Consider the following 23,739-nt stretch of genomic DNA (forward strand, 5'->3'; position numbering starts at 1 on the left):
AGTAATAAAGCAAAAAATAGAGCAATCTTATTTGACAAAATTTTTTTAAAACATATGTAACAACTACATTGTAAAAAGAATTTTTAGAAAATGACAGAATAGAAGAAAATATTACAACCTAAATGACACTAAAATAGAGTGTAAATCAGTAAGAAAAACCAATAGAAAATATAGTAAAGAAGAGGAACAAGGAAATCAAGAAAAAAGAAATACGAATGACTAATAAGATAGCATGATCTCCACATTTTTAAGGACTTTCTTTAAAAGTCATGAATATAGAGTAATGCTAGATTCATATGTGCCTTAGGAGCTCTGCAAACAAAATCAGACACATAAAGTTCCTCAGTCAGTTAATGATAGTCTCGCCATCAATAATACACAGCAATATTTTTTTCCCCACATCTGAGTATACTGCAGGATGGTCTTATTTTATTGATATGACTTGATATGACTGCAAGAGGTACTAATTTTTACATTTCAGTTTATGCATTCCATGAGAAATATAATATAGAGTATAGGTGCATAATATTTAAACAGCTACAGGCATCATGCAAACACAAAAGCAAAGATATCAAGAGAAAATTCCTACCTTCCCTGATAGCTGTAAAAGGTGTACCTTCTTCTTCTTGCAGCCTAATCACCTTCAGGGCTACCAACTTGCCATTTACCCTGGAAGAAACAAAAGAAAAAATGAGAAGCAAATCCATGAAAATATGTTCCTTTTATGGTTCCAATCGTCTTCCTTATAATTTATATTTTTTTTTGCACTGAAAATGTCAGTGACTCAATTATGCCGCCACAACAAGATTAACTTCAGTAAGTCTGGGAATTCTATATCATCATCATAAGTACTCACACTTTAAACATTCACATTTTAAATATTCACACTTGCACAGTCCAAGATTTAAATGAAGTTTTCTGTGATTCACTCTATGTTCCTTCCAGAATGAAACCAGTGCTTAACAAAATCACTGTGCTTGTCAATTATTCTCAAGTTAATTAAAAATCAAACAGTCAAAATAACTCTCTTCCTTAGTTTCTCCAATCGCTCCTTTGTTTTGCCAAAATGTCTTCTTCGGTCTTAAACTGAGATCATTCAATTCCCAAGGACAAAAACTTGACACCCAGTCTTCCATCTTCCGGCTTCCTGTCTGTCTCTCTCCCTCCCTACCCTACTTCCTCTCTCCCTCCCTACCCTGCTTCTCTCTCTCTCTCTCTCTCTCTCTCTCTCTCTCTCTCTCTCTCTTTCTCTCTCTCTCTCTCTCTCTCTCTCTCTCTCTCTCTACTCTCTCTCTCTCCATCTCTCCTGTCTCTCAGCCTCTCTCTCTCTCTTCCCCCCATACCTCCATCGCCCATTCCTACCTTTTTCACTATTTTTTTTTCACTGAAGCACCCTAAAATTATATTTGGTCTGACTGTGTTTTATAATACAGTATATCATCAAAATAAAAGTTATGACTATTTTACTATTACAAGATTACACAGGCCTACCCAAAGCAGATGGTTCTTCCAGACGCATTCTAAATGTGTATTGGCTCTAACTGAGATTGCAGTAGGCAGCTAACTTTTTTTCCAGTCAATTCTGTTAACAAGGACATGACTATCTATATTAGTCTTCTAGTTAAATGCTCTACTTTCTATCTTTACTAGGCCAAGCAGCATATTTTGTTAATTAAAATAAGTAAAACATGCACACATTAAAAGTTCTGTAAAAGATACAAGAGTGTTTGGTGAAAAGTTAATATCTTTGCTGCAGCCTTTCTCAGCCACTCAGCTCCTATCCTTTGAGGTCACCACTTACCATTGTTCATACATACTTATACACACAGAGAGACATACACACAGATATACACACAGACACACACATATATATATACACATACACACATATGCACACACAAATAGTAGTATGCTTCATGGAGTACATTACGTATTGTTTTTATTACTTAACATACTTTGGTGGCTTCTCCATAAATTCATAAAAAACTGTCTCTTGCTTTTGAAAGGAATACATGGTATTCCTCTGTACGAGTGTAGTATACTTAATCCTAGTCCTCTACCGATAGGCATTTAGTATGTTCCCATTTTTTGCTACTAACACAATGATGCAATAAATTCTTGGAAATGTAATTTCATCCATGTAAAAATATGTCAGTAAGATAAATTCTTAAAAATGGAATTGAAAGATCAAAATATATGTACATTTCTAAATCCTAATTCTGATGAGTATTCAGAAATTATCCTGCATAAAGGTTGTACTAATTTACATTTCCTATAGCAAATGATAAGAGCTCCTGATTCCCCCTTCATCTATACTACGTTTTCAACCTTGAATTTGCCAATGTGATAGATGAAAAGTGGTTTCTCATTGCAATTTAAATTGCAACCAAAGATCTTTCAAGGTTATGGAACTCGCAAAGGATAACTCATGTGGTCCAGAGAACCCAGTGCCTGAGTCTGAAATAAAGAATTTGAATGTCTCTTTTTTAAGAACTACATCCATTTAGTCTGTTTTTTACTCAAAGAACTGTCACAGACATGAAACTCAAAAGGCCAAGAAATTTATCACAGCTCAACCATCCCAGTGGCATTTCTAAACTGATTGTTGAAATACATTATTGGTTACAGTAATCAAATAAAGATATCTAATTATAAAGCTCTGCAATGTGCCATCTACATGAGCTTGTGCGTTGTGGTTATTTTCCTTGTGTTCAGCTGGGAGGACAGGCCTGCTGCTTTTCTGCCCTGCAACTCTCCTCTCCCGAGTACGTTACCTTAAATTTTCTGATCTTCACTGCGCTCTAGGTACCCAGGTGCAGGTAGAACATTAGTATCAACATGGGGTTCAAATGGAGACTGTACCTTATGCTCCTCACTTTGTCCTTTACGACTAAGGGAGGCCTTTGGCAGGGCTTGAGGCTGGGATGCAGTCAGTGCTGACATCTGCACAGATTTTTCTCAGCCCAGTTGAGCTCATCGCTAGCTCCCCGAGGGGGCGGTAACTGATTCCAGGAATTGCTTGGAATTTTCTCCTCATTTACTGATATTTTCCCCTCACCCTTAAAAAAACACACACAACCTTCTACCCACAAAGCATTTCCATTTCCCTTGAGATCGTTAACTGATATGTACCATGAACTGAATTCTGAAATACATGGAATTCATATTTTTGAAGGTTATATACTTAAAACACATTCTCAGACCACAAAGCTGTGACTGTACTGAAATACACTAAAAGGAAACAAACCTTCAACTGAGCCAATACTCTTCAAATGCAACTAGAAATGGAACACCTTTAAGTAATCTCATATGTGCATTATTTTTGTTATGGAAAAATTTTATAACATATTTACTATGATAATGGCATAAGAAAGCAAGATCCAAGTCAATGGAATTCTGATTCTGAAGTATATTTCTCCATGAATTAAACCTCTAAGTATTAATTTCTTATGATAATCACAACATTTAAAGACATTGAGATTTTATGAATAACATCATATGAAACTGAACGTGTCCTTAAGATTTATACTAGACCATTAGCTCCAGGAGTGAAGGAACTTTTTCTGTTTTGTTGACTGTTACATGCCCAGTGTCTAAAACTGCCTGGCATAGAGTAGACTCTCTATTTTATTGAACGAATATTAATAATGTTACTATACTGACATTTCCATCCTAATACCTGCAAGATAATTCAAGAATAAAGTAGAAAAATTATTGCTCAGCATCACTAATCATCAGGGAAACGCAAATGACCTATCACCTCACATCAGGGAAACCACAATGAGCTACCACCTCGCATCTGTCAGAATGGCCATCATAAAGAAGACGAGAGACAACAGTTGCTAGCAAAGACATGGTAAAAGGGAAGCTTTACACATTATTGGCAGGAATGTAAATTGGTCTACCTACCATGGAAAACAATATGTAGTATCTTCAAAAAATTAAAAATAGATCTACCATATGATCCAGCAATTCCACTACCAGGTATATTATACCCAAAGGAAATGAAAATGGGATTTTGGTGAAATGTATGCACTCTCGTGTTTATCACAGCATTATTCACAATAGCTAAATATGGAAATAACCCTAATACCCATCAAAGGATGAATTGGAAAAAAAAGAAGTGCTACACATACACAACAAAATATTATTTAGCCATGAAAAAGGAAGATATCCTTCCTTTTTGGAACTTGATGGACCTTGAGCACATTATGCTAAGCAAGATAGAGTCAGAGAAAGACAAGTACTGTATGACATCATCTAAATGTGGAAACTAAAAAAGTTAAACCTGTAAAACACAAAGCATAAAATGGTGGTTACCAGGGAATGGGGGTTAGGGGTGGGAGATAAGAGTGATGGTGTTTAAGGGTAAAAACTTGTAACAAGTAGTAAACAAGGCATAGAGATGTTTTACACAGTACAATGAATATAGACAATAATATTATACTATAATTATGCCATGTGTACCGTGATACATATCACTTCATCGGCAAACATATCACAACAGACAGATTATCAAAGTAGCATGTTCTACACACTAAATTTATGCAATGTTACATATCAAATTTATTCAATTAAAAAAATTATTGCTTTCAAAAATTTCAGAAATCTCAAATTTTTATAAAGCTTTTAACATCTTTCATGTTTGGTTTGAATATTTATTTTCTTTTTTCATATTAAAGGTGCAGTCTCTTTGTTTTTCATGTATGCAGATATAAAGTTTTCATTTCCTTAAAAGTTTTAGAATTTATAAATGTTGTGTTAACTAACCATTTTGCACCCAACAGACACGTTTCAAAATCCTCACCATCCTTTAATAATCAGAGCCCGGACTGCTAATCAGCATCTCCCTCGTCAACAACTGCTTCGTTGGTTTCCCGCTAAGAATCATACTGATTTTCAAATTGCTCTTTAACCTAAGAGTCATTGCAACTTTCTCTTTTCTTAATTAGTTTTTCTCTACATGTCTAGACACTCACCAACTACTGAATTACTCAGTTCTAAAGTCTAGTAAAAATGTTAAGGCACTGGCTCTAGTTTTGGAAAAGCTACCTTTGGAAAAACATCATGAATTTTCTAATGTTCAATCTTTCGTGCATATATATTTTTTAAACTTTAGTGTGCACTGAAAGACTTGAAATTCTAAGTTACTACTCTCAAAAAATGTCAGTTTTCAAAGATATCAAATGAACATATCTGTTATTCTATGAAAAACAAACTAAACATTGTATCTAAGAAGTACCTGTGGGTTTAAGTTATTTTATTAAAGATTCAAAACATATGCTTCAAACACTGATTTCAGTTCTTTAGAATAATTACAAAATTCAAATTGAATCAATAAATTAGAGCTGTTTACAGGAAAATATTGAAGATTCCTCTTTAACAGGTCTTATTAATTAAATCAAAGGCTAATAAACAGAAGGCAATCAAGGTCTGATTGTCAGTGAAGACATAATTCAGGTAAATAAAATGCTTAAAAATAAATGCTTTAAATTATGTTAATATTACCACAGAAAATTCCACTGGAGACATTGTCAGGTTTGTGTCTAATTGTTCTAAGCTATGCAGGGAGCTGTTTTAATTTCAGAGAGTCTTCAATATTCTCTAATTCTCCCGACAACTGCCATTTCCCAGTCTGACCTCACTATGAAGCTCACTTCAGGCCCAAAGATGAGTGACTCACTGCTCTAGTCTGACCATCAAACGGGACAAGCTGTCAAGTACGGCACCAGGAAGAGCCAGGGGAATGCCTGTACGTGCATAGAGCTATCCACTCACAGAGTCATGCATCCCAGTAGAGCTATGCTGAAGTGGATCCAGCTTTCGAAATGGTTCTAATCACAAACGAAAATTCCTGCCAACTTCAGAAATCTCTCCACAGTTCTGTGTGCCATAAATTTGTAAATAATGAAACTCTCTAGTGAGAGCAAAGCAAGGTTTGGAAGTTTTGAATAAGGATGGCCTATTCATTTTTTCATGCATTTCTTCATTTGTTTATTCAACATTTTGTGAAACCTATAAAAGGAAAACTCCCCAGTTAGCTCAGGGTAAATTTTCCAGGTTCAAAAGATGATATACAAAGAGAATTTTGTTACAGACAAACAGTTCTCAAAGGAAAGTCTAAAGATTTTCTATTCCATTAGTTAACGCAAATTAATAGGATAACTTAGTACAATGAAACAAAATTACAATCATTATCCAGGTCATCTCTGAAAATAGTGTCCATGTACTAACACCTAGAAGAAATTATATCTAGAGAATATGAAGGAAATTAAAGCGATATACCGAAAAGAAATTTAATATACCCTGTGAAATTTAATATATTCTACTTCACTCTTCCATTATGATTTTGTCTCAAGAGAAACTCCTAAGGAACATAATACTGACTGCAGGAAGATACTGTGCTTTTGTTTCCTTACTGTATTGGTTTAGAAGCAATAGAGGATATGTAGATATTACTGAAGAAGTGACAATGGCAAGATAGAGTAAATCAAGAACAATACCTTGGGCTGAATTTATAAACTTCTGGCAAAATCATTAAAATATTTTAAAGGTTTTACTAATAGCACTTCTTTTATTAATTCCCTCTTAAGATACCAGTTAAACTGCTGACTATACTGTATTACATACACATTTCAAAACTTAAAAACTTAACTAAATATTCATAGCTTTGCTAACCTCATCTAAATTCAATTTTTATTCAGGTGTAAATGAGAAATCATCTCGATACTATTTAACCTTTGCTATTCTGAAATAACCTTAAAGTGTTTTCTATTGTACTTTCTTCTGGAAAAAAAGAAATTAGAATTTCAAGGTAAGCTGTCAGTAATTACACCTTGTCCTAATCGTTATCAAAATTATAATACAGAAAGAAGCAGAAGACTAATGTTATTTCCATTAAATTAATTTTTAACAAAACACAAAAATTAGTAAGAATGGTGTAATGGCTACTTATTAGGATGTGACCAATAGTGCAAAAAGTCTGAAGATTTAATACAATGAGAAAAGAGTATGTTAAGTCGACAGTTGTTACTTAAAAAAAGAAATGATGGCTGCTAAAGCATAATTCATCATTATCAATGTCTTATCAAATGTGTAAACTCATAATGCTTTGAAATATGAAATTAGAGTGACATATGTTCATTGGAGAAAACAGAATGATGTACATTTCAACAATTTAAAACCATCCAACCCTTCACCTTTCCAAAAATAAAATCTGTCAACAAGGATTTGAGAGTCTTATTACCTTGAACATAAAATAAAATAACCTCAGTGATCATTTAGGCTTCTTGGCAGACAAAAAGATCTTTACTGCCTTGATTGTCCTATCTTGGTCCTCTCACTGTCTAGAACAAAGCAGCCCCCCAAAAGACTCTGATGGAACTCAAACTCCCCTACAACACCCCCAAATGATTTATCTCTTCCTAAATGTTGAGCAAAAATTTGCCTCCTGTGATTTCTACTCTCTGATTCAAGTTCTGACTCCACAAAGACTAAACTAAATGCTCTTCCACAAGGCAGCCCTTCACTTAATGAAGTTTTGATATCCCAACCTCAGTCAACAAATATTCATTGAGAGATTCTGATCCTGTACTTGGGATAAAGGATGAACAACAGACGTAGTCCCTGCATTTGCATCTCACCAAGGAGACAGACATAAAGCCCATAACTGCAAGGATGGCTGAAACATGTCCAAGGGAGGCAGGAGGCTCCCACTCATCAAAGATGGAAAAATTTGAGCATCGCTAAAATAATACCTGTAATAGAAAGGTATCAAATATGTTTAAGTCCGTAAGTTTATGAGACTAAAAAAACTCATCAGTTATATTTGGAGGGTACTATGGAACCAACTCATTAGTTTTAAAACTGTTAAATATAGAGAATACATCAAACACTAACCTTCCTTTCATATATTTTCATATACACTATATCTCAGTTTGATATGTGAAAGTTTCTCTTTATAGATGCATTGCATGTAGCAAATGAAGAAGGAATGACAGAATTTGAGTACCATTTTTGCTAACCATAATCATTTAATGGATTATTAACAGTTGCTAAAATCACAAAAAAAAGACTACCAGATAGTATGTGCCTCTTGTTAGAAGCACTCATCCCCCTCTAGGGAATAAATCCAAATTGAATCTGACCAAGTCTATACCTAACTCCTTATTTTAAAGAGATAGGGAACAAGTTTAAAAAAGGTCATTGAAATACATCAGGAAAATCCACACTACAGGTAACTCTTCATATAGAAGAAAAATGAATGTGTTTCTTCAACAAATAAATTTCATGAAAAAATGTGAGGGGAAACCATAGATTAAAAGAGAGAGAGATCAACTAATTGCAATTAACTGTAATGTACAGATCTAATTTTATCTTGACTCCAACAGTATATTTTAACATTCACCGTATGTATATTTGATGACAAGGAACTGTTAAATTTTTTCGATGTGATAATTGTATTGTGGTTATGTGTTTAAAACAGAGTTTTTACCTTTTAAAGAATAAATGTACTATGAAATAACATGATGTTTGGGGTTTGTTTCAAAATAATTGGGAGAAACAAATATAGATAAAATAAGATCAGACATGGGATGTCAACATTTGAAATTGGATGATGGCCTCATGAGAATTTATCTAACTATGTTCTCTACTAATCTTCCATAATAAGTTCTATAAATATTTTTAAAACACCCGATATGAATTGAGATAAATATAATGAAGAAAAATTATAATTTGCTATAGAAAAGATAAAGAACCTATTTTAGATTAGACACTTTGGGAAAGTTTCTCTGAAAATATGACATTTAAGCTGAATCAAAAAATAAAGAAGTGTAAGCAAAGAACCTTCCAGACAGAAGGAACGACCTATATAAAAGTCCAGAGGCAGAGAACATGATGCGTTAAAACTAAGTATAAAAAAGGAAGAGTGGCTGAAGCCTGTTGGCTGGGAATGGGGGGCAGGTGCACAGGGTCCACCTGGATGGACAGGAGAGGAGAGCTAGATCGTGGAGGTCCTTAAGGGCCACAGAAAGGATTGATTAAAAAAAAAAAAAAACACTGGAGGATCTTAAGCAGGGGGTGATATGATTAAATTACGTGTCCACAGCTCACTCACTAGGGTGTGGAGAGTGGCCTGAGGGAATACAACGGTGGGAGCGGGGAGGGAGGTCAGAGAGCTATTACAGTGGTCCAGGAGAAAGATGGTGGCCACAAAGAAGCAGGATGCTGAGGAGTGCAATGGGAAAAAGAAAAGTGATATTCTGAAGAGAATCAGCATGCCGTCAGAATAAATTGGATTCGGTGTAGAGAAAGATGTAAAAGGATGAATCCAAATGTGCTGACTTTAGTATCTGGGTGGATGGAAACACCAGTTATTATTTAATATTCAAGAGTCAAAAAAAAGAAAAACTAAAGAAGAGATTTAAGGTTTTTTTATCAATCCTTTTCTGTGGCCCTTAAAGACAGAGGGCAACCAAGAGTCTGGGTTGGGAGGATCCAAGACTGGGAAGATCCAAGTGGAGACGTAGAGGAAGCATTGGCATTTATGGCTCTGGATCTCAGTACAAAAATCTAGGCCAGATGTAAAAATATGAGACACGTGGAAGACTCCAAGAGAAGTAATAACCTCCAGAGAGAGCCGGTTTTCTGTTAAATAGGAGTGAAGAAAACACTCAGAAAGAGGAAGAGAATATGTAAGAGTTTGTTGATCAGAGAATAATGTTCTAGAAAGAGACTGAAAGATGCGGGGAGGAAGAGAAGGAACAGCGCAGGAGATGCAGTGGGAAACATGGGGGTGAGAATGGCTGACCAGGCAGTTCTACACCTTGGGCAGGGCCTAGCCAGTGTCCGATTCCATCCTGACAGTCTCTCGGAAGCAGGAGGAGTAGGGGCTGGTGTTTTGGCTGCCGCTCAGTGTAGCTGCCCCTGTGTGCATTGGGTAAGGCAGGGAGAAGATGGGGCCAGGCTTTGCAGCAGTGCAGAAGATAAGGTACAGGTTCCTAGCCCTGGCTACAGATTAGAATCAACTGGGGAGCTTCAAAACATACCATTGCTTGGCCCCACCCCTGATTTAGTTGGTGTGGGGTACGGGTCAGCACCTGTATTTTTTAAAACACCCTGGGGGCGATAACCACTGGGTTAAGCCTTTAGGTTCCCACATCAATTTCTCATTGCCTCCCTCCCTTTGTCTAGTCTTTCCAACAGTGTAGTCTCTTTGTTACAAAAAACATTCAAAAATTTTCAACTATTTTGAGTGCCCTCACAGTCTTAATTGCAAGCTTCTAGATAATTCTCAGCTGATTAATCCTTTTTGAAATGTGGTTGCCAGGGTGTATGCACTAAACAGACATGGTCTAATAAGTGCTGAGTGGACTGGGATAGTGCCCTGCCCTGTTCCAGAAACCAAACTGGTGCTAATTTTATTTGTCCTAAGCTCGAATTAGACTATGACAGTCACAAAATACTGTAAACTCATATCGATCTTGCCAGCAACTAACACTCCTGAGTTTTCTTCACGGGCCCTGCAATCACACCATCTCTAATTTGCCCTACACTTAATAATTCACTTTTTAAACATGATTTCAAAAGTGTGCTTTATCCCTAAAAAAGTTTTAACTTGTCAACAGCAACCAACTGCTCAAGCCTCTCATGTCTGCTCTAAATTCCAGTCCTGTTTACGACAGGGCGTGGCCACACATCTTTCTATCTGTCTACATCCAAGGTAGGAATGAAAACACTTAAGAGAACGAGTTCCAGGCAGTGTTCTCTGACACTACATTCTTGACTCCCACCCATCTACATTTGGGGGAACCTGGTTCATTAACTGTGTCCCCCCACACACTCTCTCTCTCTCTCTCTCTCTCTCTCTCTCTCTCTCTGTCTCTCTCTCTCTCTCTCTCCTTCCTCCCCTCTTCCCTCCCTCCGTTTCTTTTCACTTTCGAACTCTCCTCTCCATAGTCACTCTCAATCACACCTCAACTCCTCTGTCCCACACCACGTAGCAGCTTCTGTGTATAAACTTCAAATCTGAGCTTTTCCTGGATTTCCAATGCTTCCTCTCCTTTCCTCTCTAAGTTGAACTGTATAGTAGTTACTCGGTCCAAAGTTTGTTTGGTTTTGAAAGACTTTTATCACCCATTTTTATATATCAATCTTATGGAGTTTTAGGGCAATGGATTGTACACTTTTTGGTATTCTGGAATACCTCCAGATGCAAGAAACCATTCTGGGAAAAGCAAAAAAAATCACCTGCATGCAGCCCTTGAGGAGATTACCAACCAAAGAAGAAAACAGACATGACTGAGCAACTAAAATACATAACCAACATTGGTAAGTTTCTAAGGAAAAAAAAAAAGGCAAAGTTATTGAAGACAAGAGATGGAAGAACTGTTATTACATCAAGAGAAAGCACAAACCACGAAAAAGGTGCCAGGACACTCACAGATATAAAGGCAGTTAGTTACACATACTCCTGTAATTACTAGAAAAGGGCATGTTTATTGGATGAGATGGGAGAATTTCCTAAAAAATAAGTAAAATGTAGTCTATATGTAGTCTATTAAGAGGAGTTTTTAGAGACTGACTTTTCATATAGTGAGATTTGAAACTTAGTGTGTTAATTAGTTCTAGAAGGTTTTATTCATAACATACAATAACTTAAATCAGTAAATATACAACACCACATATATACAAGCAATCATATGCACTGAAAACTAAGAATGAAGAGATGGAGTAAAGATAAAGAAAAAAAAGTTGGGTTTTATTTTTTCCCTAGTCCTACTTTTAAACACACTTGTCTAGAAAAACATATTACTGAGGTCTTTGAAAAGGCTGTATCTTATATTTCTAGAGAAATCAAATTTTCTCCTTCTGAGGTCAAGTTGCCACTTCACATAGATTTTCATCTTCAGTAGCTTTTTTCCCATAGAAAATGCTTCAAAAAAACAGAATAGAAATGGATGTACTTATGAATGGTATTACTTTTTTCCTATCTTAGATTACCTATTACAGATGGTCCCCAATTTACAATGGTACAATTTACAACTTACAATTTTTTGACTTTATGAAGGTACAAATGTAAAATATTCACTAGAAACCAAACTTCAAATTTTGAAGTTTGATCTTTTCCCAGGCTAGCAATATGTGGTATGATACTCTTTTGTGATACTGGGCAGCAGCAGTGAGATGATTTGGCCCAACTCTAGGTTAATGTTAGTATTCTGAGAATATTTAAGGTAGGCGAGAATAAGCTATAATGTTTGGTAGTTTAGATATATTAACTGCATTTTTTACAATATTTTAAACTTATGGTGGATTTATTGGGATGTCACCCCCATCATAAGTTGTGGAACATCTGTATTTTCTGGCAAATTCTTACACACTATAGCTAAAAATAAAAATCAAATACTCTCATTCATAACGTTCTTTTTTAAAAGGCTAACTATAGCATTACAATCAGAGTGAGTCAATATGTGAGCTGGGATTAAAGAAAAGACAATAAAGTCTGATGTTCAACCTTATAGCATTTCAAGCTTCCCAGTTCAAAGATATGTTTAAAGCAAGAGATGTTACCATTTCTCTAAAAGAGTCATAAATGTTCCCCTTTCTATGATGGGTTCAGCATCATGGGAGAGAAGTCAAGCTTCTATTCTCAGAAATAAAGTATCTCCAAATAAGTTAAATGAAATGCACCAGAAAGCACATCGCTGATCACCACCAGGCTTTGAGTAGTCCCCAAATATTCATTGCCAAGTACTGTTTGCTAACCACAGAGAGCTTGCATTTTTCATTCAAACATAGTCACACAAAATTAAATGAAGTTTGGAACAGCAGGACAAAACAATTAAAGCAGCCCTGGAGAGCCATTAAGGCAGGAGTATTCAGAGTTCAGACTATTCTTAACACGATTCTAATAAAGACACACACGCTCGCCAGTCCATGTGCACGTGTGCTTGTGTGGGTGTGCACACACACACGCACACACACACACACACACACCAAGTTTATATTACAACTAGTATAGAAAGCTAGTATTTTTTTTTTTAATTTGGCTGCAAATGTCCATGGAGAATCAACAAAGAAAATTACTATAAATTCACAGTCATTTGGTTAAGAGACTAGGAGACATATCAAGTCAAGAGTATTACGAGTAATTTTTATTTTCTCTAGTTAAAATGTATTTGTACAGTGTAAATACAAGCAATTAATGTCCTATATTTCAATAAAGATGAAAAAAAAGATAGGTGTCTTTAACTCAAAAATAGCACATGTGCTGAATACCCCTATTGTTAAGGTTCCAAAGACATGGCAGGCCCTGGGCCAAAGAGTTTATTTACACTGTCTCATGTAATCCTTTTAACGCCACTGTTTGATAGATACTATAATTATCTCCACTTTATGAAGAAACTGAGGCACGGTTCTAAATCACACAACTAGAAGTAGCAGGCCTACAATATGGACCTAGATGGTCCAACTTCAGAGCCCATATTCATAAATTCTCTGTGGAGCAGCAATAATTAAAGTGTAAACCACAGAAAAAAGGTGTGTGGTCCACACGCTCATACTGCTCCTTCACTCAACAGAGGCGCTCTGCTTACACCAGTATACTTTTTTTCAGACACTTGTGATCAAAATGTTTACTCTCAAGGCAATGCCACTGTTTTCTAATAATTATTTACCAACCTCAAAATAAATCAATATATTTTAGAATGGGTTAATAACTCTTACCCTAATTATAAAAGTAATGTATGTTTATGGAAGAATAGTTGGAAAACAGAGAAAAATCTTGCATGTACAATAATCATACTATTCAGAAGTAAATACATGTGTATATCTTCTTGACTTTTTTTCTATGTGCAGATTTTTCTTAATGACACTCTACTTCTATATTTGGTCATTTACCTTTTCGTTGTGGTTTAATAATACATCCTTTTACTGCTGAAATAAGAACCCAGGAAGTTTCAAGTTCAAACACGTTCATACTTTTTCCTTTTAAGGAAAATGGCCCCATACTTCTTTCTTTCTTAAAATTTCATGACTCCTGCATTTTGATTTATTGGTGAAAGCAAACCTGCTGGCCAAGCAATAGCTGGTCGAGGAAGCAATGTGTTGTCCTGACAGCTACACAGGGGCAGGACCTCTGTCTGGGGCACAGGCCCTCTGAGCTGGCCTGGATAGAATTCAGTCTAATGGGAGTAACAGAAAACAACCAATCGAATTATCTCTGAGACAGATATGCTGACAGATTTTACTCTATGAACCCTGATACATGGGCTTACACTTGGAACAAATGAAAGCCATAGTAATCAAATGTCAGTTGAAGAAAGAACTTCCTATGTCCTGACTACAAATCTGTATTCCCAAGTGCTGTCTGTCAGCGTCTCTTCTCATTACACTTAAAGAGCCTGATTACAGCATTCCTAAACATTCTCTCCATCCATTACATGTATTAGTTGAACATCTATTAATAGTATTGTGACAGGTGCTGAAGAATAAATTATATACAGTTGACCTGCGAACAACAGGAGCTTGAATTGTGCAGGTCCATTTATGTGCAATTTTTTTTTTTTAATTGAGCTCAGGTCAATTGACCTGCACAGTTCAAACCTACATTGTTCAAGGGTCAACTCTGAGGCTGGAAATCTGCATATCTGGGGGGCCAACTGCAGTTCTCTGTAGATTTTTGACTGCACAGGAGGTCAGGTCAGTGCCCCTAACCCCCGCGCTGTTCAAATGTCAACTGTACATATAAGAGTAAGTTATATGAGCATCAGTTACATACGTATGAGGAAGTAACGGAGATTTCAAGCAAGGCAGGGCTCAACTTTGAATACAATAAGAATAAGAAGGGATTTATAGCTAAGGAGCAGGTTAGGGGCCACTGTGGATGGAAAGTTACTAAGAGGAGACCCCAAGGGTAGGGGTAATTCTTGCTAAGCTGCTATGACAGGATTCTTACTGAGGGCAGGCTAGAGCAATCAGATATCAAGGGTGGGGGGATTTTCTTTAAATTTAGCCAGATTCTTGCTGAAACTGAGCTGTCTGGGCCTGGCAAGGACAAGGTATATGTGTGTGAGGGGTGGGGCGCAGGGGTAGGTATAAGGGGAAAGTTGGCAAAATCAAGGCCTAGTCAATGAGAGGGCGTGGAGGAACATAACTAAAGTTTTAGTCAAGGAGAGACTCCTGTCAGAAGCAAGGACAATTTCATAGTATGAGTGGGACCTAAGTTGGGCCTTAAAGCTAGAACAGGATGTGGACATGTGAAAAGGAGAGGAAAGCCACTTACACAGTACGATCTATCATGAACAAAGAAGGTGCAAAAGCGGGCAAGTCACACTTAGGGAACAGAGTGAAAACTAAAGAAGCAGTAGGACATAAGGAAAGAAAAGCAGACTCAGAGGGATTTGGATGCCAGGTCCTCTACAAAATTGTTCCAACAGTGTAATTACATATCTGATCTTGCTGGACATCAATATTTTTATTAGCTACTACATTTTTTTTGGGGGGGGATAAATGAAGTAAAAGCTAATGTATCTACGTGTTCATCTGAAGAAGTTAAATATACATTTTTATTCCTAACCAAAAAAGGTAAATTAACTGAGCCTATAAGTCTACTAAATATACCTGACATAGACTAAAACATACTACAAAATTAATATATTTATAAATATAAATCAAAACACTTTAAAAATTAATACACTTCCAGGATTAAATTCTGTAGTTATATGTACATACTATAAAATATTTGGTAGCAAATCTTTATTGTAATAACAAAGAACGCTGAATACTCAATTTGTTAAATTCACCTATGCTACTTCCAGAGCTTTCCAAGCAATAACATGTGTGTTTATCAACATCAAACAGGATATTAGCATCCGTTTTCTAAAGAGCAATCTGTCATGCAAGGCTTAGCACTACAAAGTCAGGAAAACTGACAAAGTCATAAACAAAAAATTATTCAGTAATGTTAAGCCTCTGCCACCAAATCTAGCTTCTAATAAGAAATTTAATTTCCATTCGGTGAAATGACATAATTCAGCCACTTTAAGGAGAAATTGTTATTTGGCTTTTCCTTATACTAAATGGCTTTTGTGGAGTCTGACTTCAATAAAAAGTGCATGCGTGAATGAATGAAGTCGATTACCTCAACAAGGACTAAATCAGTAAATAGATACAGACAAGGTGGATTGCATCAGCTTTCCTTGTTAGAACGATTTCTGCAACTAAGAAATCACAAAACTCGGCTGTCCTATATGTCAATCTTCTCAGTTTTTAACACAAAGCTTTCTGATATTACTGGCATTCAAGTTCAAAATGAGTGTTAGAGGAGTAAAGTCCCTGATTTCAGGGGCAACATATACTCAAAAGCAATTAGATATTTGCTCAGTGTTCACCTAAAATGAGGAATAAATACAACGGCCATGACTCTTCTCCAACCGAAGCAGATGGGAAATCATCGGTCGTCATCCAATCGAGGAATTCTTCTGTAACAGCACCAATATACAAATCCCAACCCAGAAAATAAATGAGGCTTCAGCTAGTGTAATATGTTACATTATTATAAATTTTATAAAATTAGTGTATCTATAAATTGAGTAAATTAAATACATATATCAGAATCTTTCTGTCAAATACCTGCAGATGTTGTCATTTAACTGTCTACCATTTTTATTTTTTCTAAGATTTATTTACACTCTTTTCTTGTTAAAAACAATCGAATGTAACTGCATAAAAACTATAAAAAATGGACTATAAAACTAATATCCTGTGCCTATGGTAGATAAACAACTTTCATTATAACAAATAGAAATACCTTTCTTTTTTTCTTTGTTTTAAATACACAAATTTTTAAAGAAAATACACATCTTATTTTCTTCTTTTTATCACAATCTTAAAAATCCAGGCTGCTAATTAGTCAACTAGACTCAGATTATAAATTTCAGAAAGTGAGAGAACGTGATTAATCATGTGTCAGATGAGCATCCAATCATTATACTATAAATGCTCACTCATTTTAAGTGACTAAGGAGAAAGTATGATTGACTTCTACAGGATATTTTCAAAAATAGGGAGATTTACTCATATCAGATAGATGGAATAACTCCAATTCTGAAGTATAGTAAAAAAGTGACAGATGAGAGATTGAGAAACCCACACTTTCAGTGCAGCTCTGCTGCTGCTCAGGTGTATAAACATAGATCCATTGCTCAACCTGTCGTCTCTGCATTTTCCTTTTCATATATATACTTACATGGGTATATGTATGGTCATGTATTATTTGAATATATATAATACAAGGAAAAGTTTCCGAAAGTAGAACTATAACTATACATGTTGATTATTAAGTGGCTACTAACATTGTTTGTATGTAGAGATCTGGCCACACTAGCTTCAATAACTGCATTTGTGATGAAGCATCATCTATATAAACATATTTGTTAGACAAAATAAGCTTAAATATAGTTGTTCTCTCCAGGTCTTATTAATTAAACGAGCCCTTTTTTTTCTTTTTAAACAGAGGGTCAATGGTAAATTAGCTCAGGTAATATCAATCACCACAAAAAAATATTTATAATTTAATCAAGTCACCTGTAAGTTTGCGTGAATACATACAAACAATATAATTGTGCCTGCTTAAATACAAATACAAAAAGAAGTAACTAAAAATAAGAACAAAGACCATGAAAATTTGGCAAGACTTTCAGATGACATAACAGGTAGAATTATTTTCTTCTGTTAATTTAATTCTGAATGCTTAACTACATTCACAGGTCGTGCTGGGAATATACTTCGGGTTGGGGCTCAAGGGTGCTGAGTTTCTGATTTACTCAAAAACCTATTTGAAAGAATTTTATTTTTTAAGGTACTGTTCTTTCTATAATATTAGTTCCTCCATTATTTATGAGAAGGATAAAAGGGTTGTAAGGGTGCTAGCAGATCCGGAGTTACGTTTGCCATATGAGCAGAATAAAAAGGGAGTAAGAAAATCTTGGGCCATCAAATCTTGGGCTTAAGTCCACAATGAGAAGACAGCGATGGAATGGAACACTTGTCCAAAATACACTTGTTTGACAGAAAGGAAAAGGGAACAGTGACTGTTCTATTCTGGACAGGCACCTACTATACAGAACACCTCAAATCACCTGGGTGAAACAAGCGGGAGAAAGAGCTGCAATGTCACTATGGAGCTGCCTAGAACAGTGGAGAATACGAATAAGAAATGACTAAAGAGAAATTACAGCGCTGAAATTACAGAGGGGAGATAAGAGAATCACAGGAGAAACTGGTTATGCACCCTCACAGTCAGTCATCGACAAAAGCATATGTTAAGATAGATTTTAAGGAAGCAGATTTCAAATTTTTTTCAATAAATAAAAAAATAAAAGGAGATAAAAATTGTAACAACTCTCTAGCTAGACTTTACTGGGTTTGAATCCTGGCTCTGCCGTTTAGCTGTGTGATCGTGGGCAAGTTACTCAAATTTTGTGGGCCTCAGTTTCTAAATCTTAAAAACAGGGGAAATAATCTTTCAAGGTTTTTCCAGGATTATTCTGCGAAACAGAAAAGTAATAGCTGACATTCAATGAACATGTACTATATGCGAGACAATGTTCTAAACACTTCAGATGTATTCATTCACATATGTTCCTCACAGCTCTATGAAATCAATTCTATTAGCCCTATTTTTTAAAGTGAAAAAAAAAATGAAGCTTAACCCAGTGTTCAATAAATATGAGATTTATTTCATGTTCCTAAATTACAAAGAGAAAGGTAGCACCAAGAGAAATAGAAGATTCACAAAAATTGATATTGTTATTTTTAAAAATCACAACTAGTATCAATGAAGTAAAAGGGGCCAAGAAGAGAAACCAATGTGCTACACACAGAATCCCACATGGTATCTAAATTTTAAAGAACACAAATAAAAAAGGGTGAGATATTTAAGAAGGACAGCATTCTTGTAGGTGTAAGTCCTAAATGAGATAAAGCTGGTAATAAAAATTATTTCATTTCTATATATTATCAGAACAAGAAAACTGGAGATCAATTATCTAGACATATAGAGTTCAACTGACAGAGGAAACAACTCCTCAAATTTCTTCATCAAGATTATGCAAGTGTCTCCTTAATCATTTTCTCTCTCCCTTTTTACTGACTCCTTTGTTATCATTGATATCACACTCGATTCTTCCCCATTTAGTTTAAAACTAAAACAACAAAAAATACTTCTCTCCTTTCTTGTTCTTTCTGTCTCTGCCTCACTCCTCAAAGTAATAACTTGTATTTCAGCCTCCATTTTTCACTTCCTTTTCTCTCTTCAACCCAAAGCAAATAGGTTCCCCGCAATATTTTCCTACCGGTCCCCTACGCGTACTTAAGAAAAAACTTGCTAATTGAAAATTTAATGAATTCTTTTCAGGACTCATCACATTTGATCTTGCTTAATAGTTGACCTTTTCATCCACACTCCTCTGCAACTCTCTTCCTTCCTTGGTACTTGGCTGGTTTTCTTACCACCTCTCTAAGCAATCCCTCTCATCTTGTTTATGTCTGCCTTTATCCAACTCTAAATACTGGTATTTTGTTATTTCATCTCTTCTGTTTCACTGGAAGAAGATACATATCCTGTTTTAATTTAATAATATTCTATGCTTCATTTTGGGCAAAGTCCCAGGTGCCCTCAACTCTCCAGAGCTTAACACTGAAACTTTCTCAGGAACAAGAAGCTAAAAAAAAAAAAAAGTGTCACTCTGTTTAACCTAGTCTGTAACCCTCTCATTAGGAATTCAGCTTCCTCTGGGATCCCCAAGAGGGCTGTCTGTACCATTTATTTGGTTTCTCGGTACCTCCATTTCCCTCTCCTTTCTCCTAAGAGGTTTGATGAGAAGCACAACAAAAGCCTTTGGTTCCTCTTCTGCTTCCTCAGGGGCTTTTCAGTCTGTCAGTACCTCTGCTGGCTGCTAAACTACTTCCCAATTCACTCTCTTGTCTCACCCATCAGGCCAATTAGGCATGACTTCTATCTTATTCTCTGTTGAGTTACAACAGGGCTTTCAACTATTAACCAAAGTACCAAATGTTTTCCCTCAGCTCATACAATACTAATCGGTCTGTAGGACCATTGATTTAAGTCCCTGAAAACGGAGATACTTAAAAACACAGCAATCCCAGAGAGACCATTTTGAACTAGAGACAAAATTGCTTTTTAAATTTTCAAAGAATTTGTTTATAAGGGAAAAATAGATATCTGTTTCCTTGAACCTAGAAGGAACGGAGTACATATTTGTTTGGGAATCAACCATTAAGCATAAAAAATGTCTTGAGCCTGTAATCTTTAAAATAATTTCCTTTCTGTCTGAGATTTTTTTTAAGCTCAGATGTTTTTTTGAGTAGAAGCCACTGAGTTTGTTTTCCATTTTCAGATTTTACTGGCAAAGGTAGATATCACTATTAAGCTCAATGATGAGACAAAAAACAAGAGCATGAAGTTGAACTTCCTGGGCAAACCAAGCAGACTTAAGGAGAGAATTGGACAAACCCCACTCCTTTTCCTTTCTGATCCTGGCTTTGGCTTACCCAGGATCTTGTATGCCTCAGAACTGTCCCAAATCAACAATGACCACAACCCATTCCTGCACCTGATTATTCTATCAATTTGTAGTCTTAGATTTCTCTGCAACATGCCATCTCTCCATTATTATAATTGCTCTTAACGGTATAGCATACTTCTTTTGAATGCCTCAGTGCTAAACAGACTGTAAGCATTTGACTAAAACTCTTGATGCTACAACCTATTAGCTTTCGGCTCTAATAGCACCTTATTTCACTCAAGCCCCAGTTTACTCATTAATTACTACTTCAAATTTCCAGTATTTCCACTAACTTAAATTACTCTGAGCCTATCGTTTATGTCATGAGCAATAAGAAATCTAGGTAGGTCATGTGAATTTTAGACTGATCAGTTGCTATCTCACAAAAATCATGAGGTCTAGTCTCCACATCTTGCTGTCCAAGAGCATATGCTGCACCTAAAGCTCATTAAGCAGCCAGGAAATGTTTTAAATGGACAAATCTGCATTAGAGGTTCAATGACAATTATGAACAATTCAAAAAAGCTCTCAAAAGAGTCACTGAAATTAATGCTTCTAAATTCTTACTATGAATCCCATAATAAAATATTTTAATCAAATTTTAATTTTTGGCTAAATGATTTATCAAGTTTCTAAAGGAATAAAGCATTACATAAGTAAGGTGATTATATAATTTATATCCAAACGAGGACACTAAATAGTAAAAACACTGAATTAGTAAAAGGTAGTATTATTAATAATCACACAAAGACAAAAAGCTTAAACCAAGATTGTCCCAGGCAAACGAGGAATAAGTCCCCCTCTACACAAAGCACTGTAATCAAACAGAATCTTTGTCCTCAAGAATGTTATCTAAAACTTAAGGTGATTCAAAAAGAAATCAAAGAAAAAGTGGTCAGAAAAGATAACTGAAAGACTGTGCACAGGTAAAAGCAAAGGTTTAATTCCAGTCTAAAATGAAATCCAAACTAGTGTGAGGTTTCAAACATGGCCTTAAAATTCCTTGGCACTTCACATTGGGAGGTGCAATCTACCTACCCTACTCTTCAATCTGAGCTTTTCAAACACCTGATCAGTAAAGTAGGTCAAAGTGACACTGCCAGTTCTGGGCACAGGCCTCAAAATACTGTCAGCTTCCACTTTCCGTATCTTGGTAGGGCGGTTAGGCCATCTTTCCCTTACTGATCTTTCTGCCCGCTGGATCTATCTACCACTGACAGGTGAAATCGCCAACAACAATAGCAGATTTATCCATTTCTCCTCTCAGTTCTACCAGTTTTTGCCTCACGTATTTTGAGACTTTTGTTAGGTGCATACACATTAAGAACTGTTATTTCTTCTTGGGAAACTGACCCTTCTATCATTATATAATGCCCCTCTTTACCCCTGATGGTTTTCTGAATCATCAGAAGTGTCTGCTTAGTCTGAAATGAATATAGCTACCCCAGCTTTCTTTTGATTGGTGTTAACATGATATATTTTTCACTACCCCTTTACTTTTACCTAAGTCTTTATATTTAAGGTAGATTTCTTCTAAAAAAACATATAGTTGGGTCCTGTTTTTTATTCACACAATCTCTGTCTTTTAACTGTTGTATTTAGACCAATTACACTCTAAGTGATTTTGATACACGTGTATTATCCACCCTGATTGTAACTGTTTTCCACTCATTCTATTTGTCCTTGTCCCCCTTTTTCTGCCTCCTCTGATTTTAACTGAGCAGCCTATATGATTCCATTTTATACCCTCTTAGTGTATCAACTGTACTTTTCAAAAATGTTGTAGTGGTTGTGCTAGAGGTTACATCATACATTTATAACTAAGTCCACTTTCAAATAACAAAACAGCATGGCATGTGTAGCACAGGTACCTTATAACAGAATACCTGCAATTCTAATCACCCATCCTTTGTAATACTGCTGTCATTCATTTCACTTATCTACATGCGATAATCACCCAATTTATCAGCACTATTATAGCTTTAAATAAGCAGTTGGCTTTTAGATTAACTAAGAGGAAAAAGAAAAATTTTATTTATTCCTACTCTGACACTCTTCTTTCCTTTATTCTGACCCACGTTTCTGACCTATATTATTTCCCATTTGCCTGAAGAACTTTTAATAGTTTTTACAGGGCAAGTCTTCTGGCAATGAGCTTTCTCAATATTTGTCTGAGGAAGTTTTTATTTCTCTACTTTAGAAGAACATTTATTAGATACAGAATTCTAAGTTGGTGATGTTTTGAAGTATTTTCTTTAAGTATTTATTTCACTCCATGCTTGTATAGTTTCTGATGAAAAGTCTGATATAATTGTGATTCTGTTCCTTTATAGGTATTTTTTCCTCAAGCCTCAATCAAGATTTTTCTGTCTCTGTTTTTCTGCAGTTTTAATACGATATGCCTATGTAGTGGGTTTTTTACTTTTGTTTTGTGTGTGTGTGTGTGTGTGTGTGTGTGTGTGTGTGTGTGTGTGTCCATATCCTATTTGGTGTGCTCTGAGCTTCATGAATCTGCGGTTTAGTGTTTGTCATGAATTTTGGAAAGTTTTCTGCCATTATTACTTCAAATACTTCTGCTCCATTCTCTTTTTCTTCTGTTGGTATTTCATTTATGATATAGCTTTCGTTTCCCCTCTCAACCCTCTGTTTTCTTTCCTGACTGCAGTATTCCCATCTAGTCCCTTCAGGCCCTGACCATTGTTTGCTATGGTTTCTCCACTGAGGTGAGACAGAAAGGCTGGAGACAGCCCCAGCGGGACAAACTCCTTTCCATCAGCTGGGATAAAGCTCCAGCAAAGATTCTTCACCGTAGAGTAAGTAGGCTTTTGTGACGGAGAATGCTCTGGGTATATTTTACAAAGATGACTCCCCCACCCCCACCTGCCAGAGCCACAAGGGTGTCTTCTTTCCGTGATCTTCAATGGCAAAACCTTGTGTGGTTTCTAGAGGTGAAGTCCAAGAAGATGTGAGGGCTTCCCTAAGGCTGCAGCCCTCAGGAGTTTTCACTCTCATATTAGTCCATACTCAGTCTTCAGCAATTCATCAAAATGACTACTTAAGTGTCCCTACCAGTTTTTGGCTCCAGCAGCTTATGCTCCAGGTAAGGAGATTTTAGCTATGTCTATATGAACGGGTCTGTCTCTTCAGT

General features: G+C 35.9%; 1 protein-coding gene across 1 annotated transcript in view; it reads right to left on the bottom strand.

The window, feature by feature from the left end:
- The window catches only part of CDK14 (cyclin dependent kinase 14), a 503,580-nt gene that overhangs the window by 341,023 nt on the left and 138,818 nt on the right, over positions 1–23,739 (bottom strand). Inside the window, exon 5 of the mRNA XM_039878136.1 lies at positions 590–669. Within this exon, the coding sequence (XP_039734070.1) occupies positions 590–669 (80 nt within the window). The remainder of the gene's footprint in view (positions 1–589; positions 670–23,739) is intronic.

The sequence above is a fragment of the Pteropus medius genome, unplaced genomic scaffold (assembly GCF_902729225.1).
Source record: "Pteropus medius unplaced genomic scaffold, Ma_sr-lr_union100, whole genome shotgun sequence".
In the NCBI taxonomy this organism is placed as follows: Eukaryota; Metazoa; Chordata; class Mammalia; order Chiroptera; family Pteropodidae; genus Pteropus; species Pteropus medius.